Raw genomic sequence first — 21389 nt, forward strand, 5'->3', positions numbered from 1 at the left:
CATAGGGGCACTTAGTGATAACTTACATAGCTGTAGGTAATAGCTAAACCGAAAATTACCCCCTTGGTTAACTTGGAGTACAAAGGTCTCTCCTCACCCTTGGGTGTGTTTCCCCTGGGATAATAGCCTTGGTTTGAGTAGCCATTTCCATAAATATAGCAGCTTTCATCAAAACAATAGTTAGCTATTGAAAAGTTTTCTTCTCATGTTAAAATCCACCATGTAATTTAATTAAGAATTTAATGACTTTTCTAATGCTTATTGCTGTATTTCTCTTAAATCTTTTTGTAGACTCATCCTCCAATGCTTAACATCCAAGAGGGCTAAAAAAGATGATGCTAACCAGAATAACACTGACTTACAGTTCTCCCAACAGAGAAGGGACAGCCAGATGTTACCCCTTCACTAGGCTGACCTACGTCTCATCTCATCCAGAAGTAGCTAATGATCATGATCGCCCTTTACCCACTTTTAAGCACAAAAGGTTAAACAACTGGAGTGGGGAAATAATAGGGACGTAAAGGGACATGCAGGTGACTAAACAGTTAGTCCCACTAGGGAGTTGTAAATAGAAAAGGAGGGAGACCCCTTTAAGTTAATGATCACTCAGCAGAGCAGGTTTGCTTAACCACAAAACGATATAACAGAAGCATGAGACAAGCCCCCAAATAATAAAACAATGGTGGCAGGAGACTCACACCCTGCCCAGTGAGCTCAGTGAGCTGATGGTCCCCAGGACACAATCTCTGCACACATAAAAAACAGTAACTTGTAGATCTCGTTTGACCATGTAGGGACAAGAAAACTCCCCTGCTCAACCTGGAGGAGGAGCTGACAATGGAAGCATAATGTCTACTCAAGAAGGTCAAAGAAGTTCTTCTCCCCCTCCCCACTTTTCCTCTGATTATAAAACTGTAGCCCCAGTAAGTTCTGGGATGCAGTCTTTCTCACTTGTCCACTTGTAAACCTCTCAAGTGTCCTATTCTAATAAATCACTTATCTCTCACTTTGCCTCTTGCTACATTCTTTTCTGTGTTAAGACATAAAGGACTATGGTACCAGAGCTCTTTGGAGACCCCCAAAATGACACCTAACAGTTTTGTACATGCCTCTAGTCTGAAAAACAAATGTCAGAAGGGGAGAAAACTTCTTTTCAGTTGTCATATCTGTCAGTACCAAGCATAGTGCCTGGCACAAACACCTTCAATACATGATGTTTCAAAATCAACTGAACAGTTCTATTGCTTCATTGCTTCTGTGTTTATATGCTTAAATCTCTGGGTTTGGGGCTAACAGCTGATAGAAATATGAGCAAAGGGTTGAAAATAAAAACAATATAATCTCTATGGCCCCTGTTAATTCTGAACACGTTGGACGTTTAGGCTACCACTTCATTTAAGATAACTAAAAAGCACCACAAAGCATAGTGACGCATCTGCTAGCATAAAGGTTGGCCTTCTGTTGGGAGGGGCATATTCACTGCAGAAGTGTGAATGTAACAATGTAGAAATAAGGAAGAAAGCATTTAGAAAAAATGGAGTACAGAGATAGTTTGAGATTTTTTTAAAAAAACTATCACTTCTGAAATCAGGCCTCTATTTTTCTCAAGTCTAAATTAGCTATTTAGAATAAGTCTTTACACGGAAGACAAACTTTATTAAGGATTTAGTAGATTATATGGCTTGTACAGCTTTCCTACTAACCTAAAGCTTATGAATTTTAGCATCTACTGACTTTCAAACTAGGCATTAAATTCAGGGTGGGGAAGAGCACCAGTGGACTAAGCAAGAAGGACTTCTCTGTTTCAACCAGAGTGCTGCTGCTAAGTCACTTCAGTCGTGTCTGACTCTGTGCGACCCCATAGACAGCAGCCCACCAGGCTCCCCCGTCCCTGGGATTCTCCAGGCAAGAACACTGGAGTGGGTTGCCATTTCCTTCTCCAATGCATGAAAGTGCAAAGTGGAAGTGAAGTCGTTCAGTCGTGTCTGACTCTTAGCGACCCCACGGACTGCAGCCCACCAGGCTCCTCCGCCCATGGGAGTTTCCAGGTGAGAGTACTGGAGTGGGGTGCCATCGCCTTCTGTGTAGCCGTATTCTACGTTCTTTAAAAACTGGGTTCCAGCACTCTGTGACATGACAGAAACTTCAGTGATGTTGGAAACTACTCCAATATTTACATAAGCCTCACTAATAATATTCCTTTATTCTTCAAAACATTTATGTTCCAGTTCCTTCCATTTCTGAGCCATCAACATAAAATCCTGGAGATGTGAAAAAATGCCCAAGGCAGAGCTTTCTTTGACTGTACACACAAACACACACACACTACTGTATAAACCATGTAAGTTACATGAAATTTTCCATTAGTAAATAAGTCACTTAAATTTTATTAACAGAAGTATGAACTGTCTTCCATTTAGAGATTTATTCTACCTTCTAAGACTAGAAGTATTCTTATATTGGCGCAAGAAAGGCCTTATTAATCTGTTATCTCCACGATTTCTAAATATTAGATACACTAGTTCTAAACACTTAATACTTAAGTAAAAGCAGAAATACTTAGATAATTCCACAGAAAACAAAAATATTTTTTGCATAAAAGACCTCAACAATTCATAACTTGTATCTTTTTTAGGCTATGTAGCCCATGTGACCAACTTTTACAACATAAAATGTTCCATTATATTTCCTATGAAAACTTCAGGATTCAATTTTTCAGGCAAGTAGAATTTCCTTTTAGAAGTTTGCCACCCTACCCTAATACTGAACAGATAAATCTGAAAGTAATTTTGGATCTGGCAACAGGAATGCTTTTAGCAATCTTGTTACCAATTCTATTACACGAGAGCCTATATTACATCAAGGTGCAAAGCCAACGCACATCATCCTGAGAGTCTATTTAAAAGAAAAGTATATATTTTGGGGAGTGTGCAGGAAACATACTCCTTGTCCAGGTCTTTTTCTTTTTCTTTAAGGATTCCAATGAAATAATACTAAGGATTTAGGTTTGAAATTTATGGAGAGTAAGAAAATAATGAGGCCCTATTTTCACCAGGGCTACTTGTTTGTAGCAACCCTGTGAGGTAATTATTATCCCCATTTTACAGACAAGGAAAACTGTGGCTCTGATAAATTCAGCAACTTTGGGTCCCAATGCTAGAAGTATGAGGTTACCTTAATTACAAGTCTGTACATGGACTTTTTTGTTTTTGCCACACTGGTGGTTTACAAACTGGGTATTCTGAGTAAGAGGAAATGGGTATAACCAAACAAGAAGGGCTCCAGCCCTATATCCCTATCTGAACCAGAAGCAGCTATTTTTTATGTTTTATATGCGGGCTTAAACCTAACAATTTAATTTTTCTTAAAAGGTTTCAAAACTAACATATTTAAACTACTACACTGTATTATGTATTAGGCCACCTACTTACCACAGTTATGCTAGTTTATCGTCATTTTCCCCCAGAGAGAACAATGAACTTTATTCAAAATTACATAGTTCTACACAAAACAAAAATATTTTGGCATAAAAGCCTTCAACAATTCATAACTTACATCTTTTTAGGCTACGTAGCCCATGTAACCAACTTTTACAACATAAAACGTTCTGTTATGTTTCCTATAAAGACTTCAGGATTCAATTTTTCAGGCAAGTATAGTTTTTATATAATGATGAAAATTGCCCATACTAAATGAATTGCAACCTCGGTTTTCTAATTAAGCTCTAACATGAGGAAGCAACTTTACCTAGGCAATTGCAGTAATTAATCCACCAAAAACTAATAAAAGCACCCTCCATTTTCCTTCCCTATCCAGAACTGAGAATAAAAGCATCTAACAAATGTATGACATTAGAGATCTTAGTTGTTCTCTTAGGTAACACACCCAAACTAAGGATTATACTCTATAGGAAATTAATTAATTAATACTTTATAGGAAAGAAATTTTAAACTCATTACTTTTCAAAAGGAAAAAAAGTATCATTCCATAAGTGAAAATCATTTCTACTGCTATTAGCAAAAGAAGGGAATGAAAAAAGAAACAACCTCAATAAATCTTTCTGAAACACATTAGTAAGAAGTTTTAGTTTATTTGTTTAGAAGAGTGTAAGTAGTTCTCTAAAGGCAAGACTTTCGTTAAAAGCAGCTAGTAGTAAGATCATGACTGTCAAACTAATGTCTTTCACAGAAAGTGGCTTTTCCTTTAAGTGTTTCTAAAAATATCTTAGGACAGTCTTATCATTCTAAACAGTCTATAATTATATACATATTATTTGTTGTCACTTTAAAATCTTGGGTAGAAAAAAAGTAGTAATAAACAAAGGGAGGATGAGAGTTTAAAAACAAATAAACAAAACCCAGCCTTGATCAGTCTAATAAATACAGTATTCAGAATGAGTACACAGCAACAAAGTCCTCTCGAGAGTGTACATTCACAGTACTGAACAAAAAATACAGACCTAAGAATTCCATTCTCTCGCTTCAATAGACTGGCTTATTCATAACCACATCTTAAACCAGTGTGCTTTTCTCAGCTCCCTCTTTATATTTAAAATGTAGTTCTAAGTTCCAGTGATTGACTGATTTTAATTTTTAGAAAAATGCTGGAAATTGTGAGCTATACTAAAGCAGTCTTATTGGAATGTTATTCCATTACAACTACAATACCACTGTACAGATAATTACTGCTTGGGAACATGTGGAGTACCTTTTAAAAATAATCTTCCTTGAGGTACGGTTTTGTCTGTTGAGGGTGGATTTGCCTAAGCTCAACTGGACCAAAAATATGGGAAATAAAAGAGGGGACTTAGCTGGGAACTTGCAGTACACATAAAGTTATGACTATTAAGAAATTTTACTTACCTTTCTGTGAGATTTAAATTGACTTTACATCAATTTGAAAAAGACTTCTCACCACTTTCTAGACAGCAGTAGGGCTGCTAGAATACCAAGATAATAGCTTCTCAAGTAGGCTGCTTTCCCAGTTTTGAGTAATTAAGTCTCCCTTCTTTGGGGTGGACCTACATGGTCTCCAAAGCTCCATCTTTACAGACATAATCAAACCTCATATAAACAACCAAAATAATTCCTACACACAACATTGTATTATTAGCCCTAGGCATCTTATAACATGGGAACATCACACAATAAAGTACATTTTCTTGAAAATGATCACCTATTATTTACTGTACCTAAAGTACACTACCATTAAGAATAACTGAGCGAATGCAAAAGCCAGCTTCTCTGGATCTTTAGTATTCCCTTAATATTAATGGTGGTGATTAATACTTAAGATACAGACTCACTAGTCTGCAAAATAACAGAAGTCAGTATTCATTAGATAAAACAACTATACCAATGGTTACTTCTAAATAACTTCAAAAAAATTATTACCTGAAAGTTTAAACAACAACAAAAAACTTATCTTCCACATAAGTTTTACAATAAAATAGTTTAAACACATGATTGATTCTGTCATACATTAGAAAATATTTTTCTTTGTCCAGCCTCACTTCTTTTTCTCTTCCCATTTTTGTCCCCTTCAATATATAATATTATGGATGCAAACTCAAGAATTCAAGGTGTAAGGGATAATTTTGCTTCACAGATATCATGACTACACAGTATAACAAAAACAAGATAAAAATTGAATAGACCTGAACTTAAAAACAAAATACAAATTAGGATATGTAATAAGATTATATTTGGAAAAATAGATATTTTCTCTACTAGAAACAGCAAAACATTCCACATTATTTTCTTTCCCAACTGCATGGTTAATTAGCATACATTCCAATAGTGTGCATGAAAAAATTTCTAAGCCACAGGTACTTAAGTGATTTCTTCAGCAGTGTTCTGGCTAATTCAGTGGCCAAGAAAACATGATGTTTGGTCTCTAATTAGATGGAGTTAAGAAACAAAACCAAATTTCTGAGATTTAGCTGATATGATTTAACAATCTGTTGTTACATCAGCTACAAGTTTCCCTTCTCCCAAAAAACAAAAAAATCGACTGCTTAAAAGTGTCCAAACTTCCAGTAAACTTCTAACAGTTCATTTTCAGGTGACCTAGGAATGGAGTGAGCCATCTGTAAAGCCTGAAGTGGTCCAAATAACACAGATAACTTCATGATGGCTGAAAACAGACGCTGGCCCCAAGTCAGGTAGAATACCCAATCTTCAATGTCAAGGAAGGAAACAAAGTCCAAGCTTCTAAAACACATAACGACAAGTCCAGGAACGTGGTCGAATATAATCCAGAAACGTGGGCTTTAAGGGGAAAAAAAAAAAGGAAGAGTAGTTTATTTGTATGCTCTGTACATATGAGGTATGGGGTAGGTTAAGGGGGTGCTGTTACGTATTGTACTGCTTTTTAAAACTCTTATTATGTATGTATTTATTTTTGGCTATACTGGGTCTTTGATGCTGCTCGGGCTTTTCTCTAGTTGCGGCGAGTGGGGGATGCTCTCCAGTTGCGCACTGCAGGCTTCTCACTGTGCTGGCTTCTCTTGCTGTGAAGCAGAGGCTTTAGGGTGCAGGGGCTTCAGGAGCAGCAGCACAAGGGCTCAGCAGTTGTGGCTCCCAGGCTCTAGAGTTAATGGCTCAATAGCTATAGCACATAGGCTTAGCTGCTCTGCAGCATGTGGGATCTTCCCAGATCAGGGATCGGACCCAAATGTCTCCTGCATTGGCAGGCAGACTCTTTACCACTGAGCCACCAGGGAAGCCCACATCCTGTACATGTCCTAAATGCCTTCCAGCATTTAAGCTATAAGCAGCTCACTAATTCAAAAAAAGTCCACCATTTTTATCTACAGCACAGATTTACTTGCTCTAGAAGCTTTACATGAGGCTAAGTCCAGTAAAATTTACAAAACTGCATGGACTCCTGACCAAATTTCAAATAGACATTACCCTTTTTCTGTATCTTGCGTTTTATTTTATGAGCACCACTCTAAATGGTGGTGGGTTAAGGGTGATAATATACACAAATTACTATAATACAAAGTTTAAATTTTCTGAATCATCTAAATGAGGAAGAGGAGAAAGTTCAGAAATAGAAGAGAGACTGGAGCAAGAACTGGAAAAAGCTTCATGGATGACACTGCCTCCAAACTGGATTTTGATAAAATTTGACGGGTGATATCTGAGTGCAAAGAGCAGAATGACGAGAGACAAGAGTTCAGAGCAACTGGTTCAAATGCACAAAGGGGATTCGTAGGAAATAAGGAGGGGGTTGAGAGCAGCACAGCAAGATCAGGGTGGGCAGCAGAAGCTTTGGGAGGGAAACTGACTGATTTGATTTCAAGTATCTTTAGTTATGGGCTCCCCAGGTAGTGCAGTGGTAAAGAATCCACCTGCCAGTACAGGAGGTGCAAGAGACGCAGGTTCAATCCCTTGGTGGGGAAGATCCCCTGGAATAGGAAATGGCACCCCACTCCATTATTGTTGCCTGGAAAACTGCATGGAGCCTGGTGGAGTCACAAAGAGTTGCATGCAACTGAGCACACATACATCTTCAGATATAGGTACCAGGGAGAAATACCCAGGTGGACGTATCAAGAAGCCCCCGCCCCACCCCGCCAATATTTGGGAGTTATCTATAAGCAGCTAAAAGCTAAAGTTCTAAGAATGACACTCTCACATAATTACAAAAAAGAAAACAAAAACAAAATAACAGGATTGAGAAAGTAGCTGACATAAGCACAAGTAAAACAGACAGTGAGAAGCTGCTGGATAACATAAGGAGCTCAGCCTGGTGCTTTGTGACAGCCTAGACGGGTGGAATGCCAGTGTTGGGAGGGAGGCTCAAGAGGAATGAGATATATATATATATAGCCGATTAAAGCTGTAGGCAGAAACCAACACAACACTGTAAAAAGCAATTATCTTCCAGTTAAAAAATAAAGGGAAATCGGCTCATAGGCATATGGTCTAGCTGAACGCTGCTGCTGCTGCTGCTGCTAAGTCGCTTCAGTCGTGTCCGACTCTGTGCGACCCCACAGACGGAAGCCCACCAGGCTCCTCTGTCCCTGGGATTCTCCAAGCAAGAACACTGGAGTGGGTTGCCATTTCCTTCTCCAATGCATGAAAGTGAAAAGGGAAAGTGAAGTCGCTCAGTCATGTCTGACTCTTGGTGACCTCATGGACTGCAGGCTACCAGGCTCCTCCGTCCATGGGATTTTCCAGGCAAGAGTACTGGAGTGGGGTGCCATTGCCTTCTTGGGAACACTGTTATGAAGAGTTTATTACTTCAGGAAGAAAGAGGTAAAAGATAAATATTTGTGGGTTGGAATGGATACACATGCCACCAAGAAAACCCTGGAAAAGACCTGCACTTTCAGGGCACAGGAAGAATATTAGAAGGAGCTAAATAAAAATCAGATGAGGAGGGAAAAAAGAGAGACAGAACTAAGAACTAGGAGAGTTCATGGGAAGAAAACAAAAGAAAAGTTCAAGGACAGTACAGTAAAATTAGGTAAGTTACTGCTTTTATTCCACATTTCCCCTCCCCCTTAACATTAATTAATCACCGTCTCCACTACTCCCTTCCCCTTAATCCTGCCCACAACTCTCATAATCAGAGGACAAATAGGTTACTTTTCTACTCCAGTCTGATTGAACACTCACATTTTTCAGAGGGCAGTGTTGACGTGCATACCACTCTTGAGAATAAAAACAAAGGAGGACTCCATTGCCCGCAAAAAGGGAAGTCCACATCAGAACGTTCCAAATTGGTCTTTTCCGACTATCGTTGACAAGAAAGTTGAAAGCCACTAAAGTTATGAAAACAACAAAAGTTATATGCAGTCATCAAAACAATCTACCAGGAGTTTAGGAGACTCAGATGTTTGCTATAATCATGCGGTTATCATAAATAGCTTCAACTGTGTATATATAGTTCTATTCTGGCCACTGGTGATATAAGTAAAAACGAAGCTTCATTGTTAAAACTTATTAATCAGTGATTATTCGGAAATTAGTCAGTATTCTGAAAACATATATTCCATGAAAGCATTCATATTCTAACTTGTCCCTCTCCACCCCACCCCAAAAAAGGGTTAGTTTTTTTCAGACTGTGAACACTGTGTTAAGAATGGCCAGGTTTTTAATAGTTTTTATGAGCTACCAAAGCAGTGGTATCAACAGTCTTCAAGAGGTTATTTATTTAGCTCACTTCCCAACGTCAAAGTGTAAACATCTTGCAACAGAACTGTGTATAATTACTCAGAATGAATGTTCTTACTATCCGACAAACACAGCCTTGATATGGTACGAGTACTATCTAGTTTTCTGCATCAATGTTCTGTTTTCTTTTAGCATTATACTCAGTATTCACGAGATGCCCAGATACTCACTTCCAAAGAACATGAAGAGCACAAAGAGCACTGGATAGAAAAAGTTCAAGCACACAGCCAAGGCGTACTCGTGCACCACGGCCGACACGGCAAAGACCGCCAGCATGGCTGCTGGCCTGAGCCTCTTTGTGAAAAACTGCAGTGAAAGGGAAACATAACGGCAACTTTCAAAAAGTAAGTCATCGAACGTGCACTGCACAAGACACACTGAAAACGTACTAAAGGCGCCCATTTAATTAGATTTGTATTTGATTTTCTAAGTTTACTCCTCGGAGTAACACAAATGTACTAAAATAATGACAAAAAACATCTGTGCTTAAAAATCCTTATTTCACTACATGAGGCATTTCCAAAACTAATGTTGAAAGATTGAGCATATCTTCAAAAACATTAATAACTTATATCTGTAACACACTATGGTTGACAAAACATAGTTTTCATTTATAAATGGACACAGAGTAACACTGTACGGTAGACTGGGCAGGTACCATTTTTACAGGTAACAAAACTAAGATTCAGAAATAAGTGACTTGCCTCATCCATAAGTCAAACTACCCTTACAAGTGAAGGACACCCAAATATAATGTCATTTGTACAATGACACACTGTCATTCAGCCAATAGTGCCCTTACTTAACAATTCAAATCTACAATCCAGACATCAGTGTTAATCAGATACCAGTGTTAACTGACTACATTTAAGTCAGCCTAAATAAATTCTGTTGTAAAGAATGTCTGGAAGACATACATTAATAATCTATACTGGAGAGTTGTAAATTCGACCATAGGTGCTTTCTCCACTTCTAACAAAAGGAACAAAAACAAAAAACAAATGGAGAAAGTTAGGGGGAGACTGGAGATTATCTGTTATTATTATTGGAGATTATCTGACTCCTTAAAAAATATATATCAACCATTACTGGTGGATCATTTCAGCTTCTCCAATGCCTCCATGCATTCTTACATTGCAGCTGTGAAATCCAGAGCAAAGACATGGTCTTAATCCTAGCACATGTACACACTGGTCCTCTACGCAGTACTACTCAAAGCAGAAGACTTCTGAGACCTTAAGGGCTCACAAGAAAATTGCAGACAACTAAGGATAATTTCTTATAGCTGTACAATACTAATACTTTCTGGAAAAGAATCTCTGTTTCTTCAACAATTTCAACTAAACCCCACTGCTCACCCAGAGAAAGTCCTTGTAAGCATAGTAATATAGCCAGTCATGGACCACCACATTCCAGGTCCTGTAATAGTTAGAGTACGATGTAGAGTTCCACCAATCCTGAGGAAAAAAGCAAAGGTGTAAACACATAAACAAAACCAAAGCCAAACCTCCTGAATACTCCCAGAGAATAGACGCACATAATGAGACATCCAGAGACTGTTATGATAAATTGCTGGTCCACACACTGATGCAGAAAAATCTTCAAAGGCATTTTGGTTATTAGTGTTCAGTGTGACATTAATCCTAGTTCAACGGATGATTAAGTTCCCAGGTTCATTGTTTCTCATCGTCATCAAACAAGTTATGATGGAAGGCACATCACATAATCATTCAAGATAAATAAGTAACCTAATGTTCATCTAAGTAACAATCACTTACCTTGCTAAAACACAATGAGAGAATTTGAAGGTCACACAGACTCAGACAGTGTGATAACCCTCAAGATCAGTCTGCTGGTATCATAAGCAGCAAAATGTTAGCTGTACAACAAGTAAGAGGGCAGCCACCTCCAAGGTGCTCCTTTAGACGTATCTTGTTCCCTCTAAGATCAAATCAGTGGAAGAAGACATCTAAAATTTACACCACACTCACAGCTCTTTTTGAGAGAGGAGTGGAGTAGGCTTAGAATGTTGCCAAAACATCAACAAACAAAACTCTAGAGGACTTAGGGTAGGATTACAGAACACCACTGGGGGAGGAAATGGCAACCCACTCAGGGAATCTCACCTGGAGAACTCCATGGATAGAGAAGCCTGGCAGGCTACAGTCCACGGGGTAGAAAAGAGTCGGACACGACTGAAGCGACTTAGGACAGAACACTATGAACCGATCTGCCTCAGCCTACAACTTAATACCAACTTTGGAAGCATAAGAATGCTATCTGAAGCAGAATTAAAAGCCTTTCAAAACAAAGGAGGGAAACGTTACTTCCTTCATGAACTGTTGAACAATCTTACATGTAACAATTTGCTGAGATCACTCCTACAGCACCAGACAGCCAATTTCAAATGAATGAAAAGTCAGCAAAGTCTCAGAATGCCCTCTGGACACATGCTTTCCCACTAAAATCACCAGAATGGGATCCAGTAGAAACCAAATCTGGATCTAAGGGAGCAGACGTTAGAGGTAGCAGAAAAGACAAGACTATGCCACCTTTATCAGCAACAAAATTTCTGACTTAATATTCGTAAAACCTGTGGGGGAAAATGACTTCACATTTATGTTAAAAAGCTAGGAGCCAACAATATTCAAATACTTAACAATGAGGAAACAAAACGTGAAAAGGAGAATGAGTCCAAGTACATGTTACCTTGTAAAACATCCTGTCACCAAAGCGTAACATCTCAGCAAAGGCATTGAGCCAACAGTGCAAAAAGGCAAAAAAAATAAGCAACAGTATCAGCACACCTAAAAATAAGATGAACAATATTAGAGTCTTTCCAAATAGCTCATATACTAGTAAGTTAATTACATGTTGTCATTTGCTTAGCTAAATTACTCTGTAAAATTAAAATTATTCCAGCTTATCATTCCAGAAACGATATGGTGTCTTTTGAAAGCTAATTATTTCAACCCAATAAAGAATGACTCTCTTCCAAGTGGGTTTTATAGACAAAAATGGCCCAGCTTGTTTTTAACGGAAATGCCTAAATGTATGGCTTAACTTGGTAGTAGACTTCTGTCATTCTAAAATACTCCATGCCTTTGAATCCATCCCACAACCTGGAAGCAACTTTCTAATACCTCTCTACCAGGCAAATGCCTGTTTATTTTTTAATACCAAATACTAAATGTCACCTCCACTATAAACAAAGTTCATCAGCATTTTATATACATTATACAGTATTTTAAAATATCCATTTATATGCCCATCCCTTTCAAAAATAGTAGTCTACTATGTATAAGACTGTGTAGGAGAGACTATGACTGGCTGACCTGGCTATAACACACAATCCTTGAGCTTACGGAATTTGTAGCCTAGTGAGGAAGATATACATAAGTAACACGTACTCTATCAGAAGGACAGATAGACTTACTGGAGGAAATCTTGAAGGGCAAGCGGGGAGTGGTACTAGAAAATGTCTGGGGTAGAGGGAAAGGAAGAGAGGACATGACGATACCATGTAATACCATTTAATGGGCAGAGAAAAGAGAAAGAGTAAGTAAAGGGAACTGAAAGCTGCTCACTGCTGTGTACGGCATGGCCAGAAAGACAGGAGAGTTAAGAGGGGCGAGAGAGACTGTACCATGCGGTCAACAGCATTCAACGCTTCGTGGAGATCAAACAGATTAAGGGCTAAACCAACTACTGCAAGAGATCAGTGATTTTAATAAAGGCCATTTCAATGGCCTGGTCCGATCAGGAGCAGGAGCAGAGTGACTGAACCGTGAATGAGAAGATAAAGCATAGATATGGACTACGTGCATTCCCTACAGTCAGAGAAAGCAAAGCTTGCATGAAAGCGAGATGCCCAGTGGAAAAGACAGCCAGAGATAGGAAGTACGCCTCATTTGTGGGATATATGGAAAGAGATCAAAGATGGGTATAGATGTGTAGATGAGTTTATAGTGAAAAGCAGGTCAATCAAAGGTACTCATATGCAATAGCTTTCGGCTTTCCTTGCAACTTCATGAATGGCCATATTAACCAGTAACCACATTACCTGGCAAGATGGAGTTAAATATACATAAGATCAGAACACGAGCGCTAAAGGGCTCCTGTTTGATATTCCGAAATAAGGGGGTGCAGAGCCTTTCAAAGATGTAGTACATATAAAAAAAGCAACCAAAAACCTGGAACATAACAAAGATAATTATAATAATGGTGGCTTGATCAGGAAAGATAAAAAGTTATTTTTTTCCTTCAAAAGAAGATACCTATGTGATCCATAAACTAATGTACACACACACACACACACACACACCATTTAACATAGTGTATAAGATTGAACTTTAATCCTTCAGAGATAGTACTCAAGGCTAATATCTATCATACCCATTCTCAAGCCTTTACCAAATGGCATTTTTAAAAGATCAGACTTTGAAATCTGCTTTTCCTGTTACATGAAACCCATAACAAAAAAACTTATTTCATAAATGGGTATTTGATTGACACAAGATTTTAAAATTTGTTCTTCTGGGATTTATGATACAGATAAAGGGTTGGGAGAGTGTCAGACCACATCTACACATATATATGTATCAATAATAAAAAATAGAAAGGGAGGGGGAAATTAGTGTAGATGCAAACTGAAGTAACCACATAGAATTACTTTAATTACAATAAAAATATTTATTATAGAAAATTACTTTTGATGTACTGGCAAAACAAATACCAGTTTCTGTACTGGGAAGAGTTTCCACTTACACAAGATATCTAGAATAGTCAAATTCATAGAATTAGAAAGAACACTGGTAAATGCTTGAGGCTGGGGTAAGGAGAGGGGACGAGGAGTTAGTGTTTAATGGGGACAGAGTTTCAATTTAGGAAGGTGAAAAATTTCGAGACATGGATGATGGTGAGAGTTGCACAATAACATGAATGTACTTGGTGCCACTGAACTGTACAGTTAAACATGGTTAACACAGTATGTTGTACACTATTTGATTTTACCACAATATTAAAATACATACACACACACACACACACACATATATATATAAAAGACTTCAGTAAGAGTTTCAGAGCTCCTGGGAGACATGAATTTACCAATATTTTAAATATATTAAGTTATTGTTGTATTCAAATCCCCATCTCCTACCAACCAACAAACCTCAGGCACTTCAAAAAAATTTACCTGTGCAAACTGCATAGTCACATAACCCCATCTTACAGTTGGAGTCCTAAAAAGGAAGAAACGAAACAACTTTCTCAATAAATAACTGAACTTTAAAAAAGATCCTCACAGTATTTTCCCCACACAGAACATCATTTCTGATATAGGAAACACATGTGTAATTCTGTTGAGAATTACTGCAATCAAATCAGATTGCTAGAATCGCCATTTGGGATTTCCCATGCCAGCAGGAGTCCTGCTCTGTACTCCTACCGGAACTGGCCCACCTAACCGCCTCACTCCTGGCACGTTCTGGTGCTATCCCATTTCTGCTTCCTAGTGCCATTACCTGGGATAGTTGTCACGGTAGATGAGGGTAGGAGCAAACAAGAAATACAAGTACTGGTTGACTGTGGGTACTGGAACAGTGCCTGGAAAAAGGAAACCATGTTAGACTGGAGGCTCTTCACTTCCTTTCAGCAAAACTGAAAGGGGAAAATAAGCACAGAATAGGGAAGACAAAAAGCTACCTCTCCTTAGCTCATGATGTTTCCTCTTGCTCTGTCAAAATGATGACTTCTTATCCCTAAATTAACTGAATATTACCAATCCCTCTGTGGGCTTCCCTGGTGGCTCAGACGCTAAAGCATCTGCCTGCAATGCGGGAGACCTGGGTTCAATCCCTGGGTCAGGAAGATTCTCTAGAGAAGGAAATGACAACCCACTCCAGTACTTCTGCCGGGAAAATTCCATGGACAGAGGAGACTGGTAGGCTATATATAGTCCATGGGGTCGCAAAGAGTTGAACACAACTGAGTGACTTTTAATCCTTTTAAGTTAAGTTATTCCTGTGACTCCTTGATTTGGAAGAAGAAGGCACATAGGCATAAAGCGCATAATGAATCTATTAACATTCTACATAGGCAGAATACTCTCTGAGATAAATCACAGAAAAAGCCTCTACGACCCACCTCCCAGGGTAATGGAAATAGAAACAACAAACAAATGGGACCCAATTAAACTTAAAAGCGTTTGCACAATGAAGGAAACTATAAGCAAGGTGCAAAGGCAGCCTTCAGAATGGGAGAAAATAATAGTAAACGAAACAACTGACAAATAATTAATCTCCAAAATATACAAGCAGCTGCATGCTGCTCAACACCAGAAAAACAAACAGCCCAACCAAAAAAGTGAGCCAAAGAACCAAACAAACATTTCTCCAAAGATGACATACAGATGGCTAACAAACACATGAAAAGGTGCTCAACATCACTCATTATTAAAGAAATGCAAATCAAAACCACAATGAGGTATCAGCTCACAGCAGTCAGAAAAGCCACCATCAAAAGTCTACAAACAATAAATGCTGGAGAGGGTGTGGAGAAAAGGGAACCCTCTTACACTGTTAGTGAGAAAGCAAACTGGTACAGCCACTATGGAAAACAGTGTGGAGATGCCTTAAAAAGACCCAGCAATCCCACTGCTGGGCATAAACATACACACTGAGGAAACCAGAATTGAAAGAGATGCATGTACCCCAATGTTCACTGCAGCACTGTTTACAATAGCCAGGACATGGAAGCAACCTAGATATCCCATATAAAATGGGGTATTACTCATTTCCCATTGGAACGCATCTGAGTCAGTTCTAATGAGGTGGATGAACCTGGAGCCTATTATACAGAGTGAAGTAAGTCAGAAAGAGAAACACCAATACTGTATATTAAGGCATATATATGAAATTTAGAAAGACCGTAACTATGATCCTATATGCAAGACACCAAAAGAGACACAGATGTAAAGAACAGACTTTTGGACTCTGTGGGAGAAGATAAGGGTGGCATGATTTGAAAAAATAGCATTGAAACAAGTATATTACCATATGTAAAATAAATGACCAGGGCATCTATTCTACCAGTCTCCTTTGATGCATGAAGCAGGGCACCCAAAGCCAGGGCTCTGGGGTAACCCAGAGGGATAGGGTGAGGAGGGAAGTGGGAGGGGGGTTCAGGATGCAGGGGACACTTGTATACCTGGGGCCAATTCATGCTGATGTATGGCAAAAACCATCACAATATTGTAATTATCCTCCAAATAAAATAAATTAAAAAAAAAAATTCTACACAAATAATGCAAAGTTGCAAGAGTCTAATAATCAGTGTTTTTAAATTTGGGTTGCTACAAAGGTAAAACAGAAACAATCAGGAAACAGCAAGAAAATCTTCCAAATTAATACAGACCATATATATATATAGATATAGATACAGATATATTTCTCCTTCCTAACAAGTCAGGTTTTTTGTTTTTTGGATCCTTATATTTAAAACCAAACATAATCTCTACAGAATATAATATACAATCAATCCCAGTAAACATCCTAAAAGGTTGAAATACCCTATGAACAATCCTTTGAATTCTGGAATTACATACTTGATTTCTCCTTGGCTGAATTGAGTACCCGAGGCACATTCTCTCTGACAAATGAGTGGGCCTTCATTATAAAACGAATCTGCAAAGGAGAGGGAAGGAAAGATGACTTTTCTATCATTGTGTTGTCTCCTATAAGCAACCACTGAACAGCACAAGATTATAATCACATAAAGAGCTATTAATTTTGTATATGCCAACTCAAACTCACTTTAACGGACTAGAACAGTGAAGACTTCTCAAGAGGGATATGTTATTACTCAAATTATTTTGCATCTAACACCTCTATTACATGTATATTATAAATTGAAAAATTAAAACCCTGTTCAAAGAAAGTCTCCTGAAATAGTCCTTTCCATCCAACAGAGCATTACAGACAACCAAGCAGAGTACTGCTGTTACTGCTGTTCAGTGGCTGTCATGTCCGACTCTTTGCCACCCCATGGCCTGCAGTACACCAGGCTTCCTTGTCCTTCACTATCTCCCACAGTTTGCTCAAACTCATGCCAATTCAATCAGTGGTGCCAAACAACCATCTCAACCTCTGACGCCCTCTTCTCCTGCCCTCAATCTTTCCCAGCATCAGGGCCTTTTCCAGTGAGTTGGCTCTTCACATCAGATGGACAAAGTATTGAAGCTTCAGCATTAGTCCTTCCCAATGAATATTCAGGACTGATTTCTGTTCGGATTGACTGGTTTGATTTCCCTGCAGTCCAAGGGACTCTCAAGTGTCTTCTCCAGCACCACAGTTCGAAAGCATCAGTTCTTTAGTGCTCAGCCTTCTTTATGGTCCAACTCTCACATCCGTACATGCTGCTACTGCTAAGTCGCTTCAGTCGTGTCCGAATCTGTGCGACCCCATAGATGGCAGCCCACCAGGCTCTGCCGTCCCTGGGATTCTCCAGGCAAGAACACTGGAATGGGTTGCCATTTCCTTCTCCAATGCATGAAAGTGAAAAGTGAAAGTGAAGTCGCTCAGTAGTGTCCGAATCTTCACGATCCCATGGACTGCAGCCCACCAGGCTCCTCCGTCCATGGCATTTTCCAAGCAAGAGTACTGGAGTGGGGTGCCATTGCCTTCTCCGCACATCCGTACATAACCACTGAAAAAACCACAGCTTTGACTTGATGGACCTTTGTCAGCAGTGATGTCTCTGCTTTTTAATATGCTGTCTAGGTTTGTCATAGCTTTCTTTCCAAGGAGCAAGTATCTTTTAACTTCATTGCTGTACTCACCACCTGCAGTGGTTTTGGAGCTCAAGAAAAGAAAATCTGCCACTGCTTCCACTTTTCCCCCTTCTATTTGCCGTGAAATTATGGGACCAGATGCCATGAACTCAGTTTTTTGAATGCTGAGTTTTAATCCAGCTTTTTCACTCCCCTCTTTCACCCTCATCAAGAGGCTGTATAGTCCCTCTTCACTTTCTGCCATTAGAGTGGTATCATCTGCATATCTGAAGTTGTTGTTATTTTTCCCAGCAATGTGGATTCTAACTTGTGATTCATCCAGCCTGGCATTTTCCATAATGTACTCTGCATATAAGTTAAACAAGCAGGGTGACAATATACAGCCTTGATATACTCCTTTCCCCATTTTGAACCAATCCATTGTTACATTACAGATAGCCAATATAAGTCAGAAAATTCTGAAGGGCATACAAGCAAAATAAATCTTTCAGATGGTTGTATGACAAAACAATCAATCTGACACTTTAAAAGTAGAGTTTTTAATGACAAAAATATTTTCTAATTTAGATGGCTTCTAGAAAAAATGTTCAAGAACTAAATGTGAATTCATCCAGAATAGTTCAATTTATTTCAATTATCAAGAATTAGAGAACACTGAAGATAGAACGAATTTTAAAAGATGATCTAGCTAACACTTTAATTTTATAATTAAGAGCCTAAAGAACTAGATATGAAAATTTATCCAACTAATAAACAAAAGTAACTGAATTATTATTATTAACTAAGCAAATCATTGCACTAGGCACACTCAAAATCTTACCTGTTCAAGTATAACAATGAACCGGGAAGCTGGGGGTAGTGTATATGCTAACACAACATAAACTGGTCCTAAACCTAGAACTCCAATCTGGAAGACTACAAAGAGGAAGCAGTGTATGAAAGAATAGACCAATGGATGAGAAGTCCTGTGATAGCCTCTGGCCCAGCGTTGAAACAAGAAATAAGGAACTATAAGTGTACATAAGAACATGGTGAACCACGTCCACAGAGCAACAGTAACTTTCCCAAAAGCATAAGACAGGAGATTGAACTCAAGCACCAGCCTGGGGAGAAAAAAACACAAAGAACACAGAAGTAGATTTTTTAATACACACTTATTCATAAAATTCAAAACTTTCAGACCCCAAACCCTCAACTTCAGCAAACAACACTAATAAACAGAAGTCATGGATATAACATTTGTGCTCCTAAGCTTCCACTTCACAATTTATTTACTTTCTAAAAGCCATAGGATAATATGGTCTTTGAACATATGATATCTAAAATACTAAGACTCAGAACTTCCCAATGAGTAGATTCTCACATTAATGTATTTTAAACTCTGAAATATTCTATGGCAAAGTTAATATCTGAAACAGCAATCAGTTATGTACAAACGATGGTCTTTCAGAAAGAAATAGTACAATCTGAAAATCTAATATACATTACATCATTATCTCAAATTTCAAACATTAAATTCCAATAAGCTACCCTATTTTTAGAAACAAATATAATACATACCACAGTAGAAAAATTGATGTTATATATACAAAATTCTCTCCAAATTTTCCTAAAGGAAAATTACCTAGAAACAACTAATATGGTCTATTAAAACAGATCATTTAAAAAGTTAAAAGTAATAAAACTTCTAATATTTTTTTTGGTTGTACTTTTCAAGAGAGGAATCTCACTCTTGAACTAGCTGCTCTGGGATTTTCTGAAGCAATTTAACTGAATCTTTTTTTTTTTTTTTTCCAGAATATAAATACAGGGAAAACTCTCAACACCCCATGCACCCACTAAACCGGTATGCTGTCTTACCTTCCTTCATCAATATAATCTACTGCAAGTGTGCTGAGAATGAAGAGAATGAGGAGGGCAATGAACATGTGATATATTGTTCTGATGTGGTCCACCTCTAACAGCTCACTGTAAATACAGTTCAAAGAAAATTAATCAATATTTTAAAACACCAAATATTAAAGACTTTACTTCAAAGTAGTTCAGAAGATGCTTAATCCATGCTCCAAAAATATCTCAACAGTAATCATGAAATATTACTAACAGTATTCTTATAAAGAAATGAATAATAACTACCTACTCACAGAGCATTTCAAAAGAAATGCTCATTACCTACTCAAAATGCACTTTTAATTTTCAGTTCACAAATGAGGTTGCCACAATTAGTCTACATAGCCTATTTTTCCCCCATAAAATCTACATAACTGCTATGACTGATTCATATTGATACATGGCAGAAATTAACACAATATCGTAATTATCCTTCAAGTAAAAATAAACAAAATAAGGAGGCTTCCCTGGTGGTCCAGTGGCTAAGACTCCGAGATTCCAAGGCAGGGGGTCTAGGTTTGATCCCTGGTCAGGGAACTAGATCTCACACGCCGCAGCTAAGAGTTTGTATGCTGCAACTAAAGATTCCATGTGCCTCAACTGAAACCCAGCACAGCCAAATAAATAAATATTAATAATTAATTAAGGGAAAAAAATCTGCACAACTAGGGTTCTAAGATAAGTAAATTTGAGAAAACTATCATCAAGTCTCAAAGCCTAGCTAAAGAGAGATGAAAAAAACTTATGTATCAAGAAGGCAGCAATACTCTCTCAAAAGTGGTTTACTTAATTGGGAAAGTTTTGTTCCAGCTCTTTGGGTAACCAATTCTCTGAAGCACAACTTCAAGGAATTTATCAGAGGACCAATAACCACTCTTACGTACAACTTCTCCTTTGAAACCAGACACAGAACCAAAAAAATCAAAAGAGGAGCATGAGATGGCAAATGTACAAAAAGAAGTATCAAAACCAACGGATTATATGAACACAGAATAAATATTCATAGATTACACAGTGATTCTAACAATCAGAATAGCTTGATTTTTAAAAATTCAAACAAATAACCAGAACAACTAAAAATACTTACTCTAAGACAGATCGCCTTATAACAAAAATCTTTCCATGTTCCAGAGGTGCTCTCAGATCTCTGGGAAGACCAAAAATTAAAATAAAATATGAGTACTTCAAGTATTACAAGAAATTTAAACCTATGGATAAAGAGAAGGAATAAATACTACCAACTATAGCTTGTAATATTAATTAACTGCCTTCTCACTACGATCCAGGTACTGTGTTAGGGTTTTACGCATGTTAATGCATTTGCTCCTTCTGAACAATGCTATGAGGTAGGTGCAGACACATCTGATTAGGAAGAAGAGATGTTAGGCAAATCTAACCAGAGCAGCACTTAAGCCTCCTGGAAATGGGCGGCCAGCCCTATGGAGATAGATGCATTCCTGGAATGACAGGTTGACAACCACTCTTCCTTCTCCTAAATATTCCTAAAGACAAGACTCCAG

The 21389-nt window shown here is 38.2% G+C and overlaps 1 protein-coding gene across 2 annotated transcripts in view; it reads right to left on the reverse strand.

The window, feature by feature from the left end:
* Positions 1-2371: 2371 nt before the first annotated feature.
* The window catches only part of SOAT1 (sterol O-acyltransferase 1), a 67834-nt gene continuing 48816 nt past the window's right edge, over positions 2372-21389 (reverse strand). For both annotated transcript variants that reach the window (XM_040263890.1, XM_040263891.1), the window contains 12 exons: positions 20957-21016; positions 19840-19947; positions 18800-19082; positions 16795-16873; positions 14714-14795; positions 14386-14431; positions 13252-13381; positions 11898-11995; positions 10547-10645; positions 9359-9494; positions 8631-8776; positions 2372-6269 (listed from right to left, as the gene is read on the reverse strand). In XM_040263890.1, the coding sequence (XP_040119824.1) occupies positions 6213-6269; positions 8631-8776; positions 9359-9494; positions 10547-10645; positions 11898-11995; positions 13252-13381; positions 14386-14431; positions 14714-14795; positions 16795-16873; positions 18800-19082; positions 19840-19947; positions 20957-21016 (1324 nt within the window). In that variant the 3' untranslated portion in view covers positions 2372-6212. The remainder of the gene's footprint in view (positions 6270-8630; positions 8777-9358; positions 9495-10546; positions 10646-11897; positions 11996-13251; positions 13382-14385; positions 14432-14713; positions 14796-16794; positions 16874-18799; positions 19083-19839; positions 19948-20956; positions 21017-21389) is intronic.

Source organism: Oryx dammah, unplaced genomic scaffold (assembly GCF_014754425.2).
Source record: "Oryx dammah isolate SB20612 unplaced genomic scaffold, SCBI_Odam_1.1 HiC_scaffold_21, whole genome shotgun sequence".
NCBI classification, from domain to species: Eukaryota; Metazoa; Chordata; class Mammalia; order Artiodactyla; family Bovidae; genus Oryx; species Oryx dammah.